Source organism: Cygnus atratus, chromosome 11, assembly GCF_013377495.2.
Source record: "Cygnus atratus isolate AKBS03 ecotype Queensland, Australia chromosome 11, CAtr_DNAZoo_HiC_assembly, whole genome shotgun sequence".
Classification (NCBI taxonomy): Eukaryota; Metazoa; Chordata; class Aves; order Anseriformes; family Anatidae; genus Cygnus; species Cygnus atratus.
Window position 1 is genome coordinate 3718387 of NC_066372.1, and position 24531 is coordinate 3742917.

The window sequence follows — 24531 nt, forward strand, 5'->3', positions numbered from 1 at the left end:
CACTGGAGGAGACTGAAAGAGTAAGTTTGACTGCAAAAGGGGTAAAAAAAAAAAAAAAAAAAAGCTTATTTCTGTGGTTAGAACAACAGCATGGGTTCACATATGCTGAAGGGGGATTTCATACTTTCCCACTGGAAAAAACAAATTTACATAGGCTTTTTTTAGTGTCCAGTATTTTGTTATTTAATGCATGTCCTTTTTACTGGGGCTTCAGAGATGTGTCGTGGATGCTTTTTAGAATGCGTGTGATCCCTTGTAGCATGTACCATGCTGCTCAAGGCAAGAAGCTTTAGATGTCACAGTCATCTTGCCACACATGATGAATCACTTTGCCTCAAGATTTTCTGCTCACAAAGCCTCAAGGGTAACTCTGTCTCCCTAGGGATGTTTGGTTTGACTAGCCATCTGAGCTTACTGTTGTGTGACCAGTTTAGAAAGTACTGAATCCAAAATTTTTCACATTTTATTTTTATGTTTAGAAGTAAAATTTGAAGAGGAGGTGCATCATATGAGTACATATGCCAAGGTTACTGCTGACCAAAATCAGAAGTAAGGCACAAAAAGGATCAGTTTGGCTTTAAAAAGCCAGTATCATTTTAAACTTTTTTTTGCTTAATTTGTTACAAGAATCATGTCAAGTGGTTGTAACTGCAGGATGCTATCTAATACATGTGTTCCTACCTTTTTTCTCTTTTCTGTCTTGAAAACAAAACACACACAAAAAATAATAATAAAAAAGTACTAATTTTCTTGGCTTTCCTGACTGTGTCTGAATTTGGATATTCTTTGGTTGTATTGGCTTATAAGATGGGGTTAGTGACTGCTGGTGATACAAACTAAAGTTTCAAGATGCTAAATAGGTATCTGGTCAACAGTTTCCGTAAAGTGTTCCATTAATTTGGTATAGGGAGCCTGGGGGACCATACAAGCAAGATTTTTAAAACGTAGCCTGATGTTTGTAGTATTTAATGCAATTTATGTTTTTTAAATGGATCAAAATTTGTAACAGGTAAACTTAAATTAATATTCAGTTCTTCAGCTTTCCCATTCAGTGGTCTAACACTAGATACACTAACTGTTTTGTTACGGTAAGATGCATCTTTACTATTTTTGCAAATTTTCAGAAACAGTATGTCAGCAGCAAGGCTTAGGAAAGAGCAAGTAAACATTGAGTTTTCTTCATTTTTTTTCTTACTTGTTCTATTTGTTTTCCTGTCCTTCCTTCCTCTTTGCTTTTCATTGTCTTTTTGATAATATGTATGTCTTTTTGACAATATGTATGTGTTGTTGTTTTATCATTCATATGTGATCAGTGAAGAACGGTGTCTCTAACTGCCTTTGTAGCATGTTCAATATCTATTGTTATGATGTTTTGGAGGAAGAGGTAGCTGTTTGCCTTCGTTACTCCCTCCCTTTAAGAAAATCCTCCTATTCTTCTTGACTAGACTATTGCAGTGACTTAAAAAGGGGACAGAAATGTAACTGTGAATTACTGGATGGCTGTATTTCATCCACTTTAGCACACAGAAAATCTCGTGCTGCCTTTCTCCTTTCTGTCCTGTTACCCTTCTTCATTTTTTTGCTTAAATAAGCATTGCCAGAAGAGCTGATCACTTATTTTCAGGTTTGAAAGACAAATCTAAATAAACGTTTTTCCACAGACTTTTTTTTTCCTCCCTATTTTTTCAGGGCTATTACTGTTTGTGTTTATTATTTTCTGTAAGAAGGATAGTTATTCCAAAAAAAAAAAAAAATTCATTACCAAGAACAGCCTTCAAATAGGGAACGTCTCTGAGTAGCATAGGTACCATATCTATTGTAATGTAAAAATCCTTCTTTTTGTTGAGAATATAAAAGGTATCAACTCTTTTTAAGAACCAGCTCAGTATATATTATAATAAAACATTAAAAAAACGCTCCTTGTACTTTTTACTTTTTTTTATATTAGTCTCAGTGTAATTTCAACTCTTCTTTGCAATGAGACTTTAACTGATGGAGGATGCTTTCTTAGTCCTTTTCCGGAATGTTTCTTTCTCATTAAAAGTTTTTGCTTTTATTAGCTTTTTAATTTTTTTAAGCTTTTTTTATTATCTGCTACTTCGGTTAGTGGCAGCTCTTGAGTATGTGTCATTTGTGTTACACTGAAGAAATTGTATTGGTATGAAAATTGTATGTAATACCTGAAAGTGCAGTGTGATGAGTCATAGAAATACTTATTTTGAAATCAAAGCCCGTTATGCCTGCCCAAGATTTAATACTCTTATTTTGTTTTTGTAATGAATTTAGCTGTGGGGCTCGAATGGAAATCAGACAGATTGATACTAACAGCTGACTGTAAGGTATGCAGTTAAGTAAAACAAAGTGGGTAGTTTCTGTTGACCATGGGTGAAGTTGAGTAATGTTGGTATAGATGATAAGGTAAAAGGGACCAGTGAAGTAGTAGCTCGTATCTGAACTTAAAAGCATTAGTTTTAACTGGGTTTGTATGTTTCTGTAGTAGTTAAAGAACATTCTTAGTAATGTTACAGATTTTCTTTGGATGTGAATATTTAAGATTTGAATTCACTGAGGGAAATGTATATGTAATTGTAGCTATGGTTTTGTTTTGTCATTTTAATTGTTGTATGTATTTTGTAAAGCTTTTTTTAAATACCCAGCAAATGATAATCTTTTACTTATAATGGTAATATATATGTTGACCTTGTCTTATTAACCTGTTTGTAGTCACAAAATTGTAAAATTCTTTGTCTTAGCTATCAACTGTCATAAGCTAGTTCTGGCACATTTCTACCTCTATTATAAATACTAATTTTGCTGTATTTCTGGTGTTGTAAGTGAATGCTTCTTACAGAAAGCTGTTTCGTGTTAACTGTGTAGCCAGTTACCATTATGCTCCCATGATGAAATTTTGGTAACTGTTTTACTCATTAACTTGTGTCTCTGTTTTCCAAACACAGTGCTGCTGCTTCTCTAGTTTTACTGAGTGAATAAATCAAAGCAGCATCTTAAAAATAGTTTTTATTAATTTATATATGATACACTCGTGAGTTATATATCATGTTTTGCTCAGTTTTGTTTCTCTATATTTTAGGGATAAGAATCATAGTATAAGCACATCTTCACAGGAGCCCTTTACTCTAGGAAATGTCTCAGGAACTGTGTGTTGTTTTGTTTACAGATTAAAATTCCAATCCAGCTCCCTCATTTATTTGAATAAACTAGTTAAAATCCTTTTTTGTTTTCTTGATGTCCTTACAGTCTATGCTATAATTTGTATATCCTGAATATTTGGATTCCTGGTACTTGTGCCATGCATTTCTTTTAAATTGTTTTCAGAAGTTCACTTAAATTCTTCTCCGGTGCATTTCATGCCTTTTTTTTTTTTCGTAGAAATCCTCTTACTAGCAAGTACTAGTACCTTTTGCTATCTTATAGAACTCTTTCTTTAGAAGTTTCTCTTACAAATCTTATCTTTTATGCTCTAGTTTCCGTGTGTTGAGCTGAGCCATCACCTTGTCTTAGCTTTTTTAGGTATAATATCACAAGAAATAAACCTCACTCCTTTCCCACCTTAGTAAGTGAGAAAAGAGGCTCAGTTTTGTCTAATGACCACAGGAGGTTTAATATCTGGGTGTACCGATGACTGCTGACACAGAAGCAATAAAGCACAGGGATTTACAGTTTGCATGTGCTTCCTTGGGTTTGCTCAGGTAGTGTTTCACACAGGGAAAACAGGTGAGATGCGCAGACTGGCCTGCACACTTGTGCTAACTGTCCCCTTGTTCTCCCTAGTGCTTAATGTTGACAGGTAACTTCAAGCTTTCTCAAGCGTGGTGTGTTTTTTTTCATTTTGGATGAGATTTTGTCAAATTTCTCCTAGTCCTTTCTGTTGTGAATGTCTCCAGCTGTTAGGTTTCTGTCTTTGAAAAGGCAATGTCAAGTCTTGTAGCACAGCCATCAGCTTGCATATCATCATGTTGCATATGAAGTGTGACTAATATTAGTACTTAATTCATTAGATTGCGTTTTTGATTTTTTTTTTTCCCCACTGGCTTTGAAAATAAAAAGCTGAATTTAGTCTAAAACTTACTGTACTAAATAATATATTCTGGTCTTAACACTGTGTGTTCCCCCAGCTACACCAGTAATTAGCATTCTGTAAGTGCCCAGAATAGAACTGGGCATCAGGCCCCTAATTTAATGATTTATTGATTAATGGGCTTTGTATTCTGGTGAGAGGGAACACTTCCTGAACTGCTCTTGGTCAACATATATTCTGCAAAAGGAGGTGAATATTTCTTTGATGTTACTCGTGTTTGTTCTTTAACCCTTGTGTGTTCTGCTGTCCAACAGCAGTGAGTCTGAATCTGCCTTTTTGTCACGTGCAGTTTTTGGGCTACAGGACTCAGTTATTTCTCCAAGTAGTTCTCAGCAGTTTATGCCTGAAAGCATAAAAGTTGATGTGGTTTGCACATCAAACTTGCATGATTTAAATGTATAATTCAGAGTCTCTGCTGTTTATATACTCAACTTAATAAAAACAAGGCTAAGCTCTTGGCTTTGATATCCCATGGCTGAGTCCGAACTACCTCGGTGCTTGCAGAATTCTACACCTGAAAACAGCACATTAATAGTTCAATTTTTTTACATTTCAGTTGTAACTCATTGGACTTCTAGCCCCAAAGCAAAATGTAATGGCAAGAGGTGATGCACTCTATCACATCTGTTTCCTGAGTATCTTTTTAACAGTGACAGTATGTAACGTTACAGTGTGATAAACTCTGGCCAAAATCCCTCCATATCCTTTTCTCGGTAATGTGTATTATGCTCGTAAGTCATCAGGAATACAAATGCAAATGAACATTTGTAATTTGCAAATTTTCCCAAAATCTACTCAAAAACAGTGCTCGGATTCAAGTCTAAATATGGCCTGAACATGTCAAATTGCGTAATTCTCTGTACTTGCTTTAAACATCATCTGTGATGCTTGCTTCAAAAAGAAATGAAACCCTTTCTTTCATTAGGCATATTGGAAAGCATGTAGATTTTCTTCATAGCTTTAACTTTGATTTTTTCATTAATGGGGGTTCTGCTCGTTGCAGAATTTTATCTAACACATCGCCAAATGCAGAAGCACATTCTTCCATTGATTTTCCTCCTGCTATGTCCTTTTTCTCGGCTCGCCTCCTATTGTTTAACAGTTGCTGTGCGGAAGGCGTGAGCATTATACACAGTTTATTTCAGCGAGAGGAGCAATGTTGCCATTGATCTTGGTCTGAAGCAGAAGTTCTCAGCTCCAGGTTGCCTCCTCCTCACCCGCCCTGCTCGGGCTGCAGCAGGAAGGCAGCCACAGCTCTCCCAGCGCTCTATTAATATGCGCGACGTGGCAGGTTCCAGGGAAGGTTATTAGAATGCTGGTTCGTATCCTCCAGTGAATGAAATGATGTGTGATTATGAAGTCATCAGGCATGGACCAGTAAGGCTCGAGAGAGCCCCCCCAGGTCCTCGGGGTGCCATTGATTGGTGACCATGTGTTTGTGCCCGATAGACTGTGAAATGGTGTGTTGCTCCACGGCTGTGCTGCACCTGCGCCCCACCGAGGTGATTGATTGGTTTGGTCATGTGGAATGTTCCCATCTGGTCTGCAGTAATGTGGTTTTTTGTTGGCTTTTTTTTTCCCTTCCTTCCTCTTCTCTCCTATTTCCCCTTCATCCGCAAATAGCGAGTGCTGGCTGGATAGTTAGAGCAGGCAGTTGCAAAAGGCAGCTGAACCTTTGCCTTCAGAACAAAGTGGAGTTGCTGCAAGTCCTCGCGTTCTTTTCATTTCTGGTAAAAGACCAGATAGTCTGTGTTGTGCTTGGGGGGGGGGGGAAGGGGGGAACACAAAACCACCCGAAAAAAAAAAAAAAAAAAAAAAAAAAAACAAAACAAAACAAAAACCGAGGGCAGACCAGCCCCCCAAACCTGTGTATTACTCTGCAGAATTCTTATTGCTTTACAAAAGCACTTTGCTATTGTAATTAGATTATCAAAGTAGCAGTGCATGTGGAAGATCTTATTTAACCTCAGAAAAGTAGTAGTTTATTTATTGAAAACTACTGATGTTGCACTTTAAATGCCAAGAAATTATTTTAGTTCCTTTAAAAAAAAATTCTATAGTTACATTGGGCGGTCTTGTTTGATATTTCTTAATCTCACTCCTTTTTCATAATTGATCTATTCATTCCACTTAATGACTAATTACATATCAGAGCACATCATCAGCAGCATTCATCATTGTAGAATGTAATAATCAATGACATTTCAACAAAGGAAAAAATAAATATGCAAATAAGGACTCATTAACATTTGCATGAGCTGTTTGAATAATCACGTTGCTGACAAGGCTGTAATTAACAGAAATTGATGCTGAGTTCAGTATTTGATAGTGTGTTTTCTCAGCGTTTTATTGTTGTCACTGCGGGGGCTGGAATGAAGTTCTGCTCTACTTGTACCTTGACTTAGGCTTGATGTGATGGGTTGTGCCAGGTAGCAGAGGCTTCTGGGAGTCCTTAATTCATCTGTGACCTATGCTTAATGCATAGAAAGATATTTTAGTTAAATTACTGTATTGTTAATGAAGGATTGTTAAATTTGTAGTAATTATACAACAGCTGAAGGAAAACCTTTTCTCCAAAGTCAGGAATAAAAATGATTCAAATTTTTTTTTTTAAATTGAGAATCTTCATGTGAGTCAGGCACTTTGAAACTATAGGATTTCTTAAGTGCATGGAATATGAGGTATCGAGGTGGGGTTTTCATTTATTTGTTAATCTGGTTCAGTGTATCAGCTCAAGGCTCCTGACACTTCATTGTAATTGAAAATCACTTGCTAAGGAAAATGTGTAATTATGAAATGCACAGTCTCTCTCCCTCCCCCCTTTTACTACTGCAACTTTACCCCCCCACACTCCTCCCTTCCCTCTTCTTCCTGAAGCTTCCTCTTTTTGTCATGGATATCAACTGAAATGCACAAAACACAATAAAGCTGTTTATGTCAGTTTTTTTGGACGACTGTAAGTGCTGATTATAACAAGTTTAAGGAATTTCCTTTGTTGAGTGTGTACCCACGCCATATGGCTCAACATGGAACATTAACTTGACAGGGATAATGGATTGTGGTATATGGAGACAATTTTGCCTGCAGCTTCACTATAACTCATTCCGGTTGGGGATCACAAGTTTATAATATAGGATGCAGCAAACATCCAGATGGATTTACTTTACATAAAAGAGTTGCATTTCTTTTTATTTCCTGCCTGTAATAGGGGGAGGAAAAAAAAAGAATAAAAAGTAGTAAACAAAGAACGTGTCTTATTCAGGCAAGTAAAATCTCAGTCAAACTGCATATACGCAGGTGAACTGTTTTGGATATACTAAAACATAGGTGGAGTTGTTCCATGTGCACACACGCATACATGATTGTTCAAATAATACCTAAACTGGTTTCACTTTTCAAAATATTTTAGTGTATCTCCAGTTCTAGAAATACATAAGGCTCGAAGATAATGTGAAAAAAGCTCTTTGAAACAGTTCTGTTGTTTTACTGAATAATGATGGCTTTTTTTATCATAAGCAAAATGAATGCTTCTCTAATTAACATTCTGCTACTTTGGTGATGCTCTGATGATACCGTTTTCTTTTAGAAGGGAAAAAAAATGAAGTCTTTTGTGATATAAGCAAGTAAAATGCTGTTAAAATGGTTTAATTTGTTTATATCAGTAATTATCTGATACAGTGGGAATTGTACTAGTTTTGATTTATGCTTCATAACATTTGCACAAGTCTGATGTTTTGTACTTGAATGATCTGTGTGCCTAAGTTTTTTCTCTGAATTTTACAAATACTTTACCATCTATGAGACTTGAAGCATGCATAATCCCGTTAAGCACGTATGTAGCTGTATGAAGGATCAGGACCATAAATCCACATTTAGGATTTCAGATAGAGCTACAAAGGGTGGCTTCGTGTTCCTGTGTGCTTGTGATTGAGTTATACTCCAAATAATATCAGGTGGTTTGCTGCCTGAAAAGCAGGCATCTTTTGAATATCTGTTTGGGAGAGTCATTTAAAACACCTGTCTGGAAATCTTCTATAGTTGACCTTCCTTACCCAAAATAGCTGTTTGTTTTTTTTTTTTCCTTTGAACCGCTATCACATGTGTATGAATTTGTTAATTATTTAATTAGCTTTTGAGGTAAGTACCTAAGCACATGGAGAGGATGTGGTTCCTGACTTGGGAAGAGGGATACTGGCTGTGTTTATAGATACTGTGTGTCTGTCCAGTCTACGTGCCCCACTGCCAACTTCACAGGTTGGCATCCCAGTTTAATGTCTCTAATTATCATCCAGAGTTTCAGCAGGTAAACAGCCAGGAAGTAGTTCATTTTGAGGAGGGAGGAATAAAAAGGATCGTTGACTATGGACCTTTTAAAATCTGAGTTAGCTTAAGATACAGGGTTTCTTTTAGTTTTTCATGCTGCACATCATACTGCGTAAAGCTCTGGGTTCATTCATCTTCCTCCTGCATAACAGGCTCAGTGTGTGGTAATCACAGCCAGGTGGGAATTTTCTATGAACTTAAAGAAATTATTGGTTGTATTCTTATTATGAAGTCTCTCATTTACCACTGCAGTTGTGGATGGACAATCCCAGGAAAACACAGGATAGGCTTTCAATGTTTAAAAAAATCAACACCGCTACCTTCTTCCATATTGGAATTAGGAGAAACACAGCATCATATCTAGTATGCCAGTTGGCTTTTGGATCCCTCTAATTTATGGGTCACTGTTCGGAAACAGTAGGATAGGGAAATATGTACCAGTGTTGCTGTAAATTTGAAGAATTAAAACCTGGAGTTGAGGAAATTCTTTCCAGGACCAGTAAAGGAAGTTGACTGTTTCTACCAGCTTCTGGACTTCTCATCTCCTTGTTGGCTTCACAAGGAAAGTAAGAGTCAAAGCCTCACCCAACACTTAATAAAATTGAAACGTTCAAGACAGACTTTATGTTCTGTATTGGTATTTGCTGACCCACCAAGGAATTTCTACAGGACTGTATTTACAAAATAGCATGGTTGTTCTTCCTAGGTTACAGTAATGACTACCTGCATCATAGGTTACACTCCAGTTAGTAGGATTTACAGTTAGTAGTTACACTGGTAGTAATATTCTGGGAATCTGCAAGTACTGCATTGGCAATGAGAAAACTGTGTGTTTGGTTTTGATTTATCTTCTGGAAAAGCTCCAAAAGCAGGCATCGCTTTTCTGATGGTTGTGACCTGTGGTGGCCTGTAGGGAGCACGCTGATGATCCAGTCGTGTTAATGCTTTAGTGTAAGGGTGTTGCAGAAGTCCAGCAGGCCTTCAGTAGAAGGGCCATCTACAGAAACGTACCGAGTAGAGCTCGGATGTGCCTGCCCCTGGGCTCTGAAAGGAAGCCACTGTAACGCTGATCCTGAGGGGCCTGCTCAGCCTCAAGCTGCAGTCAGAGGTTTGGGTGTAAAGAGCGCTGAGGCTTTCTTTTTTTGGTTTGCTGATACAATTCATTAATGAGTGTTGCTACAGTCCATCTATCATTTAATAGCTCTCACTATTGTTATGTATTTTTGCAGAACATGGTTGGGGGGGAGTCTTTTCCTCTTGAGAGGAGGAAATGCCTCTAGCTTACAGCTCCCATTGGTTTATTTATGTAACGATGGCGATGCTTTCTCTGGGACCCTGCGTCTGTTGTAGTGCCTGTGACGTGCTCCTGCCCCACATGGGGATGGCCGTCTGGGAGGCAGGCATAGCACTGCATGGGCTGAGGAAGCCCCCATGCCCGCTCCTTCCTTTCTTTGGAAAGTTCTTTTCACCATATTTCAACATTACAGGTGGAAATTTTGTCCCCTTTCTTGTTCTTGAATACACATGCCGCCATGGTGCGAACAGGACTCTGTTTCCTTGCTTGAGGAGGGTACGTTATTACTGGGTTTTATGGCAAAAATGGAAATGGATTTTGGTCTGTAAGTTTTTAAAGCCATTAGTTTCTGTCTTAAATAAAATAGCACTTCCCTTAAGTTGTAAAATGGTTATTATTGATATGTTACATTGAATTTTTTAGAAGTACCTTGAGTAGACTTAATGAGATGATACATCCTATTTTCCTGCCAGATTTCTCTCTAATCAGTCAGCAGTCCACCAATATTCTCAGAAGTGGATAGTTTAAATGATGTGAGCTGTCCCTGCTGAATTTAGTTCATTCATATATTTGTAAGTACGTAAGTGCTTAATTGCTTTACTGAATTGGTGCCTAAAAATACTTGTAATAAATATGGAGAATTGTTTAGCTCCTGTTTTCAACATGGTTTTTAGAATCAAACAACTGTGATTGAGTCAAGGTTTGTGCTACATGGTGTGAAAAGATGAGTCACAATGTACTTAAGCTAAATCTACAGCAGATGAAGAGCTGTATGATGTGGAGTAGGATTAGATTTTTAGCTAATAGGAGTCTTCTCCAAAGAAGCAGACTGTCTCCTCATGGTATCCTTCATTCTGAAGATGTGTGTGCACTTCAGAGCTCCTGTAGGGGAAAGCAGCAGGACTGAAGGCTGAGTTCTGTTCCCAGTTGCTGAACTGCCAGGTGACTTGTTCCATTTACCAGATTTAGAATGGTCCCCTCAATATTTTTATTCAGCATTTCACTTGAAACAAGTGAATTTGAATTGCAGTAGTGGGAATTTTGTCATTCTTAGGCTAAAAATTCCTTCATTACATTAGGGGCAACAGTGCCTGTTACCCAAGTTTTTGATTCTGGTTATATACTTTGTTCAGCAATTTGGAAAACTTCACATTAGTATCACTACTCACAGAACTGAATAACTCGTCATTTCGAGACAGAATACCAGCAGGGTTTGAAATGTTTGAGTTTGGCAAGAAAGGCCTTGTCTGTAAAACAATGAAATTGCGTTGGGGAAATACGGTGCCTCTGTTCACTAGAGGCGGGTTGAGGTACACTGTGAGCTGTTGTGAGCTGCAGCTGCGTTTACCGTCAAACACAAAGTTGGTGCCGATGAGTGTTTTGTTTTTAGTGTCATGGAAACTGTGAGCTAAAGAATGGCTATTCTATTCATCTGGGAAAATAGCAGTTCGCTGCATAAAACATCAGTTGCTTCCAAAGCAGTTCTTAAAATAGACTTTGTGAATATAACCCTAAAAGTAAAAGTGCAACCATTTAAATGACCTCAGTACTACTTTGGTTTTGTATTAGAATACACATGTGAATTAAATTAATGTAGAAGTAGTGAGAGTTTTAAAATATAGTTGTAGCATGGAATGCCTCTCAGTCTGTTTTACTGTGCAATTTTTAATCTAAAAATGGAGAGGCCTACATATATCAGTAACAGTTCTAGTCCTGTCTGTTGCCTTTCTTTTTCAGATGGCTTGCTCTGAGCAGAATAGTTTAGGTCATTATTCAGTGTCATTTGCTGTTCCACACAGCATAGCAGAAATGACCAAACTTGCTGCAGAGAATGGATATTCGAGAGCTCTCAAGGCAGAAAAGGAACATGGAGCTGCAAGTTGGTATGGTTTAATACACAAGTCTGGTTTAATCCACGACTGCGTTTGCAGAGTCAGTATGAGCAAGTTATATGGTGTAATGAAGTAAGGGAATTAATTCAGTTCAATTGGAAATCTTAAAATTCGCTTGGTTTTCTTACATTGTATTGTTGAGGAAAAATTAAGTACAGGATTTGAGGTAAAGAGAAAATAATACAGGAACAGAAGTATAAAGTCATTGTCGGGGCGGAGCTGAGAAAAGGAATTGGAGGAGCAGAAGAAATTTGACTTGAGTGAAAGGAAATTGGAAGGATTTGCCCGTTGCAGGATTTCAGAATCAAGGGTTACAGGGTGGACGAGATCACTTACAAAACGGATGCGTCATTGCAAGGCCCATTTCAATGTCTAGTGAAGCCAGTGGGAATCCTTCTTGCTGACTTCTTTGCTTTTTATTGTTTTAAGAGAAGGTGATCACAGCAATCATAAAATCACAGAATCATTCGGATTGAAAGGGGTCTCAGCAGGGCTCCAGATCCTTGTCCTGCTTAAAGCACGGTCAAGTTTGAGGTCAGATCAGGTTCTTCAGGACTTTTTTCAGTCATGCCTTGAAATTCTGTAAGGGTGGACTATGCACAGCACCTCTGAGTTTATAGCAAGTCTGAACTGCTCCTTGTTTTCATTTGTGTGGGTTTTCTTGATCTCCCACCACTGTACCTCAGTGAAGGAGCTGTCTGCCTGTCTTGTAAGCTCCTGGTTAGGTACGGAGGCTGTTGCCATCAGGTCTCTCTGATACCGTTCCTTACGCAGGTGAAGCAAGCCCTGCTTAAAGATACCATTACCACATGTTCCTAACCCCAAGTTAACCATTTGAGCTTTCCTGTTCAATGCCTGGGCAGACTCCCCGTGGGATTTGTGAAAGCTAGTATGCTTGTTGAAGGCTTCTGAGGTTTGACAACAGGAAGCGTTAGGGAAATGCTGGAACATGGCAACTTCATGCAGGCACCCTCCTCCCCAAGGTAAATCTAGCGAGAAAACACGAGGCTGTAGGCCCATGGCTCTGTCCTGTGCGTGTCTTTTTGCACTTGGCTGAATAGAAAGGCACCTTGCTTCCTAAAATGCAGTTCAGAACACTGTATCAGTCTTCAGTTGTTTTAATCTGCCAACCACCTCTGAATTTACAGGAACTCATTTAAATCATCAAGATAAACAAAACAAACAAACCAAAAAAAACCAACAATGCACACATGCCCTGACACACAGCCCCGAAATATCACCACAAGTTTTGAGTCATGCTTAAGTCACTGAGAAATATTTAGTGATGGTTCTCTGTTCACAATTGTATTCTAAAGCCTTGTCTGGTGCCTGACTGTTAATCCCTTAATGTATTATTATTTTAAAAGAATAATGTCTTTATTGAGTCATTCTTTTTTATTTTTTTTTGGTAAAAATATTTTAGTGTATCAAGTCAGGTACTTTACAAAAATCTGCTATGTATGAAGTTTTATTCTTTAGTACTTTGAGCAGCACACCATGTTCCTTGGTGTTTTTAAATATGGGACTTGCTTTCACCTTGGCTATGTCTGGATCTGGGATTTTATTGTTAACATTTCTTCAGTCACATTCCCATGACTGTTATGATATCTTATGGAAATGTTTTTTTCTTTCTCTATCAAGAGTGCTACTTGTCTCACCTCCCAGAATAAACAGTGAGCACATGTTTTCCTTCAACTGTTTGATATGATTTCAAACAGTCTTTGCTCCTCCTGTTTTAACAGATAATTTGCTTTGTGGTGCCTGAAGAACTTTTCTTGTGAAATAGTAGTACTGGGGGAAGAGTTGAATTTCTTAAGAAAACTGCATGCTATTTTAGCATGGGTGCTTTGTTTGTTGTTGTTTTTCTGCTCTTCTTTGTTGTGCATTTTTTTGTGTGTGTTTTGTTTTACAATCCAGCAGCTACTGTTAATCTGGAGACCACGATCTAGGAATACCCAATTTATAAACCTCAGTTTCTGTGCTTGGATTGGATTTATTGCTTGTGATGGGTGAAGCATTGATAAGTTGAGCAAGTCATCCAAATAAGTACTTTCAAAACTTTTGTACAACAGTATGCTACTGTATGTGTTTGCCCCTTGTCATATGGAAGACAGTTATAAATGCTTACTGTATTTGTGCATGTGTTTATGGAGAGAGAATGGGGGGAGAGAAAGACTCTTTGTTGACAAAGCCAATTTGTCAAGTTTAATGAGAATGAATAGATCTTGGATGTGAGAGGAGCTGTAGATACCTCCAGGAGTAACTCTTACGTTAAAAAAAAAAAAAGAAATTTAGCAATTCATAGCATGTAGTGTCACCAAAGTCTTTTAATCAAAAACAGGTGTAGCATTCTGTTGTGAAGTGTGGGTTCTCTGTTAATTTCCAATTTAGAAAAAAAAAATGTTTTTTAAGTCCTTTTCACTTTAGACTTAAGAACCTGCCTGATGTTCAAAGTCACTGATGGAAGCTGAGTAAGTTTTGTCCTTAGATCTGGGACAAATTCCATACCAGCAGAGAAGGGAGTGCTTTTCAAGTTAGCTGTAGGTGGTAACTTTGTTAGGTGCCTGAAAACTTTAAATCAATTCCTTAGGAATGAGATGAGGAAGATGGCAAAGGGAGAAATACTTCAGTAGACAGCATGCAGATGTTTGGATATTCTAGAATACATGGGGTGGCAGATGAGGTGGGTACAAAACACCTTCCTGTCACTTCTGTGGAACGTATGTGTATTCACACGCATACACCATTCAGTTATGGTGGTCTGGGTGTCGTACGTTCCCGATTTCCTTCATTTTGAGTAAAATTTTAGCGTAGTAATCGTTAGTGTGTTTCTCCCACTGGATGATATGTCTATGAATAGCATATTTACAGGTTAATAGAGCGGTAACATTATTTAAGATAAGGCTTAGGGTAGGTCTAGTCGTGGAGAATTGAAAGTAGATAATGTTGAACAGCTATTCAAGAATTATTTTGTTCACAGATAGCACACATGCTCAGGGGAGAAGAAGAAAGCTCTTTCTTCGTTTAAGAGGTTTATACTCCCTCTTTTCCCCCTTGTTTTCAGTTACTCTTGTGTATCTTCTTGCCAGACTTCAGTCCCTTACAGCATTGCAAAGATTTGATTTGTTGTTTAGCACAGTGTCAGCCTCATGAGTGGAGGGATAGGAGTAGTGCTGAGGAAGGAGCCTTCATACATAAGCCACTGATGGGACAAACATTCTCACTTTGACACGAGCATATGAATTACTAGTTCACAGGGTCAGTCTGAATACCGTGTGTGATTTAGTCCGCCTTTAGGTCTTGTGTATTTGAAGTACATATGAGCGTTAATAAATAGTTTTTGTAGCATAAGATCTGTGCAGTGCTTTTCAAACTGACAAAATATTCCATCTTTTCTTAGAAGTACTTACAAATCAATGGGATGAAAGTGTCAAAGGCATGTCTTTGTGCAGCAGGTTCTTTAATGCCACTTCACACACTGACATTATTTCTCTTTAAATTATTGCATTAAAGAAGTTGTGAGAAATCCCTTGGTTTCTGTGCTTAATGTCTCAAGTACCCAGACTTACTGCCTGGTCAGTTCCATCAGTACAGTTCTTACAGTGAAAGACATCTGCAACTGCCCTCACAATTGTAAGTATAAAAACTTGTAAACTTTCCTAAGCCTTGGAAAGCACAATGAAAAAAATGCTTTTTTTTTTCCAGATGGTCCATTCCAAATGTCTATGAAAGCAGTAATTTAGTTTTTGCTATCTAAAGCGTTGTTCCTGAATTACAGCTGTTATAATGGGAAGTTGACTCCAGGTAACTCCAGCTTCAGATTCTCCATACTTTGCATCATGGAAGGTATCAAAATATTTGCTCCAAATAAGACAAGATAGTAATAGAACTGCATAATACAAGTATAAAGCTGTCTTACAAAAGAAAATGTATGCCATGGAGAATCACAGGAAACTTCTGGCGGATCTGAGGCTGGGCATGTCAATTTAATAAATCTCATTGCAAATCATAATCTTTCACTTCTTGTGGAGTATTACAGTTGTTCTGTAGGATCATGGTCCTTTAAAATTTCGAGCAAAGAAAGAAGTAAGGGGCAAATCTGTAGTATTAAAAACAAGCTTTGCTTAACCCTATCACCTCCCTTCTGGGAAACTTGGTTTCAGAAGACGTTACAGTGTAAGGAGAAAAAGGGGAAAAAATCTAAAACATATTTTTCCCCTAGTTACAGTCTGATAAGCATGCAATTTGCTTATCCATTGTTCTAAACCATGTAGACCACCAGTCTTATGATTACCTGTATAGACTGCAGTGCTAATCATCACTTTGGCATGGCATTCCTGCTTAAAAATGTTTGTACTTTTCCTCTAATCTGCTACTTTATTATGAGATTTTCCAGTGAAGTGATTTTGTTACATATGAAAGGCTTATTAATCTTAACTCCCAATACAAAGTTTGAAATTTTTCAGGCAATTGATGTTTTGTAGGTTTACTTTATTAAGAGGTAAGACAGTGTGGATGTGTTTGCCAAGAGTTCAAGGATTATTGATTGGGAAGTTGCTTCCAGTCACAAGAAGACTGAGTTAAGATGGAGCGTGTGATGAGATAAAGGCTGGGTTAGGAAAGTGATTACAAGCGGGGACCTGCTAATCACTGACCTCTGCAGGGATCCTGTAGTTTATCACTAATCTCACTAGCACTTGGCATTTTTCTGTGTTGCTGCTTCATTGTTCATAGCCGAGTGAGTAATTTGGCTTGGGATGAACAGGAGGAGGGTGCTGCAAGTCCAGCAGCTGCACTTGTTGGCACTGGCTTGTTAAACATCTTCAGTGTCGCCAGCAGTGTGCTTGGCACACGTGAGCCAATAATACTTGAACAAATTGTTGTGACGAGAATAGGAGGTCATTTGTTGCAAGCACTGTCTTCAAATTGTGTTGCTTTAGATATGTTTCATTTCTGTGAGCTTTGGTCACAAGCATTGTAAGGAAAAAAAGCTTGTAATCTTTGTGTACGTATATGTAATGTGTACTTTTAAAATATTAGGAAAGAGATTGAAGATGGAATATAGATATTAGAAGTGTGAAATCCTCTAAGGATGAGGAGGCCTGTGGAAAATGAAGAAATAATTCCCCCAGTGCTGGGGGAAATGTCTAGATATGTAGTAGTAATTTTTGGCTGCAAGTGTCATTCTTACCTGTAAGAAGAAGGCAGGAAACAAAACTTTAGGAGTGGGGCTGTTTTTGTGTGTTTTTTTTTTTAAATCAAATTTAAATTTTTTCACCTTACTGAAATAATTCTTGAGTCAGAATCTTATTTAATGCTAAAAAAATAAAAATAAAATTTAAAAACTGTATCTATTCTGTAAGCAGCAAGGATGGCATTCTATATATTTTTCATACTTTATTTCCATTTTGTGATGAGTTGGGAATAATATTAAGTGTGGAAACTGTATTTAAATATTGTGTTGAACATTTTTCTTACATCATCCATATGCACCTGCCAGTATAGTTCCTGCAATTTCTTGCTTGTTGTGGATCTGAATACAAAAAATGATTTGAATGTGTTAATTCTGTGGGTAACAAAGACACTTAGTTACTGGGCAGGGAGGTGGGAGAAAGTACTGTAAAAATGGATTTCTCTCTGAATCTACCAACACCAATTTGGTAACATTTTAGCCATGTCGGAATCTTTTAAAATTCAAGGTAGTGAATGATAACGATGAAATTCTTTTGGGCGTTTCAAAAGCTGTCCTTTTCTTTATCCTTGCAACCAGGAAGCTGTTGTCAACATAGACCTGAGATGTGCAGGCATGTGTTTGTATGAAATACTTCAGTGCAGAAACAAAAACAGTGTTCCAGATAGGGGGGGATTCTCTGAGGTATTGAGAATGTTCTGTTAGAAAGTGGCTTTGGGACAGGCTGTCTGCTGTGACCAGTTAAGTGTTATCAGCGATGAAATGATTAAGAAGCGTGATTTAAAATGTGTTTCAAAAATCACCGAAAACTTATTCTCTGTACAAGGTGGGTAGACGTGCTTCTTGCCTGACAAATGGAGCAGCTGCCAGCTGTGGTCACTGTGGCATTCATTTCATACTGGATGACAGACGTTGCTTCATTTAAAAAACGTTGGCACTTTACATGCTGCTGAGCAAATACATTCTTTTGAAATACACAGATCTGTAGTCTCTAAAGGGTTAATTCTGTGGGAATGGAAGTAATTTTTTGCAGAGTTATGTTCTGTCATCCTCTCGTAAACCAAGCATTATCTAGAAACAGTGGGTGAATGCCGTTTTACTACTGGCAGGCATTTATAGCACATTCACTTGGAGCAGCCCTCAGCTGAGTTAATGTAGTGCTGTCTGCAGTTGACTGTCACTTTGCATCTTGCTGTTTCAGTTCATTCGGTGTTAAGAGTATTTAGGCTGCACAGCTGTTACACAGATAGATTTATGATGGACTGCAGTTCCTTGTGCAGTATTCAAAAGCTGTATGAAGTTGTGAGCATATCATATTTAAACAAGCAATTGCAGGAGGAAAACAATTATTTACTAAATGCCTATTAATGTTGGAATTGGTACCGAATGTGTCACGGTTTTAAGTTGATGACGTTAGGAGATATGTGTGGTTATAATACTTAGTGGGATTTTCTTGGTTTAGTTTCTTTTAAATCTGTAGTTCCTGGTCTGTAAGCCTGTTAGGTAGCAATTAGATCATGGAAGTTTGGGTTGTTGAAAAAGCAAGAAATTTACTAGAAAAAAATAAAAAGGCAAACTGACACCAAGTTACTGAAAGAGTCAAATGCCTTGTGAGCTGACCTGGGCGGTTTAAGATTTGTATATATAACCAACTCAATTATTTTGAGTTGGTTATACATACAGACAACTCAACAGTGTCTCTATCATTCAAATCTGGATGGAAAGCAAAACTCTGGCATATAGAGCCCACGTGTATGTAACCTGACGACAAGCGAAGCAATGCTGCTTTGTAAGAAGGGCATAGATTTTTGCTTCTGCAATGATGGCACAGAACTGCTGCAGGCTGGAGTTGTACCTGAGTGCTTGTACTGGGCATGTGTTTGGGATGCAGTCTTGTACTTGATCCTAGGTTGCTTTCCAAACTAATAATTGAAAAGGTTAGCTGTTGGAGCACAGGTTAAATGTTAACTTGCTCTAGCAGTAATTCTTGATAAATATTTAGGCAGCGCAGCATCTGGGAGCCTTGACATCTCTGGATTATTTCTTAGAACCAAGTTGATCATAGATAGGGATATTACAGTCAGCTTCTTTCTTTATAATGGAGCTACCAAACTTGTAAAGTGGTAAAATTTAAATAACATGATTTTGTGTGTTCTTACCTAGCAATTCCTGTCTTGTTACACAAATGATAATTTAAATCATTTTTTTCTAATCTCTGTAATTGACTCTTGTACAAATACTTGCTTTAAAACCTGCCTGGAATACTGCATACTTCAGTTGAAGTTGTTTATCATGTGATATAAGATTCTCATTTTCTGGAAAGAAAATGCTGAGTTTGGTTAATATGAACAGCATGATTCATGCTACTGATATAATTTTGCATGCTAGATATTTTATTTGCTTGGTGCCCGGTGGTTGTTAGAGGCAAATCGCTTCAGCAGAAAAATGTTCACTTTTTTCTTCCCTTTGTTACAGCAGTAATGCCGTTTTTTCGAGCAAGCTATTGTTGACCGGGCTACCTGTAGTTAGCAAGATCAGAGTCTTGCAGAGATGTTGCTCTAAGGGTGCCAAGTTCACTGTAACTCTCCACTTACCCAAGCTGTACTTTTTAAGTGAACAGTAAACATTTTTAAGTAAACAGTAAACTTTAGCATTACCACTTATGAAGTGACAGGAATTTTTGGCAGTAAGATAGAAAATCGGGAAAAGAAAATGAGGCCCTGTTCTAGAAGTGCAAATGCACTAGGACAGAGCTATTTATCACTTCAGTGGACGTGTATAAGAAAGGTTGCTTGCTCTTCTTAGGAGGACTGGGCAGCATACATAGCCATACATATCCAGGAAAAGGGAATTCCTTGTTGGCTAAGATGGCATTCATTTTCAAATCTTTCAAATATTTTTGCAGTTTTGAATAGATAGGTAGCATGGTTTATTAAATGCTTACCTTTGGGTAAGACTCGGGGGGGGGGTGGTTCGTAGGTTCAGTGTCATGATTGAGGACGTTATATGCAGTTGGTATTTTCTGTTACATGCATGTTTGATGACTGCCTGATTTCTTGACATGATTGAGTGGAGAGTTTAAAAAAAAAAAAGTGAAGATTGATAAACTTGTGAGCTCTACTGGAGAGCTTTCACACTGTAGTTTAATATACAGACATTTCAGTTTGGTGGCCGAACCAACAAGTACAGCACTAAGTAGTTTTTCGAAATTGGCAAACATATTACTGATGTTTTATAATCTAGCAACATCTGAGGACAGCTACGAATTTCTTTTACATATGATGAGATTTTCGAGGATTTAAGGGGTATGAGTATTGAGAGCTCAATGATTCAACCATGGTTTAAGTTTAACGTGATTTTCATTCTGAATTTGGTTTTGTTCCTTGTTCTTGTGGCTATGTATTTTTTTTTTTTTAATTTTATTGCTTAGGATATTAATTGCCTAAGATGATACTGGCTATGTGTTAGTTTCATGGAGGAAGGAGAAATGTCTAAAAGTGTTTCAACCTTTGCTCATTGATATTGGAAGTCAAGTTGTATTGAGCCTTTGCCCTTATTATTTCAACATAGTGATGGGGTATCTTAACAACAACAAAAAGATGGCGGTAGTTTGTTCTTACTGATTGGCTATGTAAGAAATGGAATCTGGTATGTAGTCTACTACAGTAGTGCTGTTTGTGATAAGCACAGATCTAGAAGCCTACTCGTATTCATGTAACATAATTTTTGTAAAATTACTATGATACTAGCAGATTTTCTAGAATATACATTTATACTGAATTGCATATATGTATGCACAACCAACTTTAAAAGGATTCTAATTTCAAATGTCTTTCTTTTATAGGAAAAGCCTCAGATAGAGGTCCATTTCCACTGTATGGTAGAGATACGGGGTTACCAGGCTGTCAAGTAAGTATGGTGATGATTGAAAGCAAATGGAATCGTTTAAATTAAAATTCAGATTACCAGACATAAGCAAGAACATGTTCCATGAATTGCAGAATGAATTTTCTGGGTTCTGTGTTGTCAAATTATCTTATACATATATGCATCCACCTATAGGAGATTGTCTTGCTGTGTGAAAGTATAACTATTTCTGTATCCGTGAGAGTGAAATCCTTTTTTTTTTTTTTTTTTTTTCAATAAGAGAGATTTTTGGAAGTGACAGTGTTTTTATCAGCTGTTGCTCTCCTGATTCTTAACACCATAGTGTCAGAACATGGTGATGGTAGAGATAATTCATCTCAAAGAGAAGAATTGGCACTGTGTCTTGTCATGATCAAGTCAGTAATGTACTAATGATATTAATTCAACAAGTCTTTCTTGTTGAAACAAGGAATTGTTTATAGGGTAGATATAAGAATTAGACTTATTTTAATATGAATGCATTTGTAAATCTGAGGAGTTCAGGAGATGCTTCCAAATGTGTTGTCTGATGGAAATGTCTAACAGGAGCCTGTCTTTTTTGGTGGCCTCTCTGACAGAGGCTTATCTGTAAGCTCTCTTTGGATACAGGAGTAAGCTGCAAAGACTACCATTTTGCCAGGAGGGACAACAAATCAGTTGCATAAGAGAGACTTACTGTGTTTTTTTTTAATTTATTTTTAATATTTTTAATTTTTATATTATTATTTATTTTTTTTAATTTTTTTTTTAAATTTTTTGCTTTTATTTCTTTACCTATCTCGAGGGGGGGGAATGTCATTAAGTTGACTATTTTTGAATAATTGTTCGTGTTTCATTTTAATTTCAGTTTGTATTACTACTATTAATTATTTTTCTGAATAAAAAGATATTTCTCACCTGTGAATGATAAATCTACTGATACAGTAGAGACTAGACACTTTCATATACACTTCCATTTCCATATCCAAAGAGTAATAGAAAGAGTTCCTATTTCAGTTACATGGACCTGTGGGGAGCAGACAAGAGGAGAGTCAGAAAACCATGCTATTTCCTCTGCTGTCTGCTTCCGAGCAGGATACTTGCTGCAATGCAGTGAGAGAGCAGATTTTGTGCTTGAACCGTGGGAATCATGAGGAAGATGTCACTACTGAGAATTATTTTCAAGCATCTTGGGGAGTGCATCCAGAAGTTGGTGTTCAGAATTAGTAGTTTGAAAATCTCTGTCTTGCCTTTTTTTTTTGGTTGTTGTTGGTTTGTTTTGGTTTTAGAATTCACCTGAACAGATTTCTCTGCATCATTAGACTTTGAAGTACGAAATAGTTGAGCTTAGACACATCTACCAGGCTCATTGTCCCAGACTGCCAAGAAAAGGAGAATATAAGTGTATTTTAGACTCCACTGTCGTCATGAATTTAACTGATTTGGGAGCTGTTGGCAATAAAATTATGCAGATAATGTGTTCTTCCTGAATTATTTTGACATAGTGGAGGATTACAATCAGTTCTGCCTTGACAAGTTAGACCCTTGTCTGGTGGTTTTCCAGCACTTTATGAAGAGACAAGAGGAAGTTTGTCATGGGCTTGGACTAGGAATAAGAACAGAATGTTTTGGAGGGATAGAGCTTACACACTGTCCACCAGGGATCAGTGCTCCTTCTGATTCGTGGTTTCTTGTGTGTTGCTTCCAACTCTTCCCCTTGTCTTTCAGGCAACCACTCTTTCCTTAGCAAGAAGTGGCTTTCCAATATGCAATTCGCATTTTTGCTGCTAGTATAGACCATGTCTTTCTGACTGAAATGACTGGATGGCTTAGTTTTTCATCTTTTTGTTTCTCAGAAAACACAATCACTGAATATAGTTCACTAGGGAGCTGTGTTACTCCTACCGGAGCTGGTGTGCATCTTTTAAGGAAAACTGTTGGGCTTTCAATTTTTAACAATTAAGCTATCCAATGTAATAACGTTTTGTGATTTTGATATGTTTTTTAAATTAAGAAAACTTTCTTCTGACTCTAAGTCATCAACTGATATTTTCAATAACATCATTCTTCTGGAAGATGAAACAGGATTTGAGTTTGCCATTTTGTTTTCAAGTCTTTCCACTGATAGTTTGGGAAGTGTGAATGGGCAGCACCATGTGGTAATGCAGGTCCTGACATAGCTTCCCCTATTAAGGAATGATTATCTTCACAGCCTTTGTAGCTCTGACAAACCAAGACCCCTTTGCAACTGTACAGGTGAGCTTTCAGTATCAAGAAGTCACAAAAAGCAGTGTAGCTCTTTCAGTATGAGTTAAGGACATTACATTATTGCCAATCTAGACAGTGAAATACTGTATTAATGTTATTAGCGTTGTTCAAATAACTCCATGTGTACTATTCTTAAATGTAATATTATAAACTTGACATTAGTTTGGAAGCAAGCTCATTTCCACATTACTCCTTCATTAAGTTCATGTTCTGTATTGCAAAGCAGGTTTATGTTAACTTTGCATAAAATTCTCTTTTGATTTGTGGTAATGAGCGTAATTTCTGTTGTGTAGTTTCTCACTGAGGAAAGTGCTTTTATATCTCCTAATTGCTTATACCTAGCACCATTTAATATATTTTTTACATGTAGTTATTTCAAAGTCAAAATCTTGCATGTATTTGTTTCTATTAACATCACTTTTATTTCTGTTTAGTACTTTGATATGCTCCCTACTATTTCTGCTCCTGCAGTTTATTCTTAAGCATTCTTTGTATATGGGAAAATATTACTGTAGGTAAACGTCACTTGGTTTTATATTTAGGATCATGGAAATGTGGGTGGAATTAACTTTCGATTAAATTTTAATTCAATTTAAAATTAGTTTAATTTGATCTTACCAGTCATATTTGGCTGCTTGAAATCATTTGCTAACTAGGAAGTGGTGGGATTTCTGTTTTTTTGTATGTATGTATGTATTATCTCAACAAGAAAGTTGATTGGTTTTTCAATATTTTGGTGGTAGGAGCTTAAGTTTGATCAGTTTTCAGTGTAGCTTAGAAATCTAAACAACTTAGGCACTTCCAGAAGTTTTAGTGTGAAATCAAATATATAGAAATTTTTTCATAGAACTTCTACTGCCAAATAACGGTGCTACTGTTATAACAGTAGCAAGGATGTGAATATGGCTAACTGAAAAATATTTTATCAGACAGGAAATATGTACTTGCAAAACATATTTCCATCAGGTGTTTTAAACAAGTGAAAAAGAAACATCCCTGGATAGCATTTTACACTGGACCCATTCACGCAAATAACACTGTAGAATAAGGAGTTTTATTTGTCTTAAGCTATGTTTATGCAATTTAGTGTTTTTAATGGTTAATGGTGTATGTCTGTGTTACATTAAAACTTGTGCTTGTCTGGGGCTTTGCCGTCAGGTTCTGAATCCTCTTTTTTGTTTGGCTTCATTTGTACCTTACTGCATACTCTCTCCTTCTGCCAGGTCATCCCTACATCCTGCACCTTTCCAACTAGTACTACTTTTGTTTGGTTTCCTTCTAATGATTCATAGAGTATGTGCACATTAAACGGATGGGTAACATGATGAATTAAGACTTACACACACATTGTTTAGATGGAGGTTAAAAATTTGTACTTGCACCAAGAATTGGCAGCTTTTAGAAGAAATATAAAGGCCATGTTTTGCTGTCAGAATGAAGTGTGTGCATTGTGACTTGATGCAACATCTATATTTGTGTCTGAATTGGAGGCTGGAGGCTTGTTAGTGGTTTTTGCGTGTAATTCCACCATTTCTGCTGGCTGTATAATTGAAGATTTGCGAGGGGCATCCTTTAACAA

The 24531-nt window shown here is 37.2% G+C and overlaps 1 protein-coding gene across 9 annotated transcripts in view; it reads left to right on the forward strand.

The window, feature by feature from the left end:
- The window catches only part of TCF12 (transcription factor 12), a 160850-nt gene that overhangs the window by 70639 nt on the left and 65680 nt on the right, over positions 1 to 24531 (forward strand). For all 9 annotated transcript variants that reach the window (XM_050713089.1, XM_035554210.2, XM_035554204.2 and 6 more), the window contains one exon: positions 20644 to 20708. In XM_050713089.1, the coding sequence (XP_050569046.1) occupies positions 20644 to 20708 (65 nt within the window). The remainder of the gene's footprint in view (positions 1 to 20643; positions 20709 to 24531) is intronic.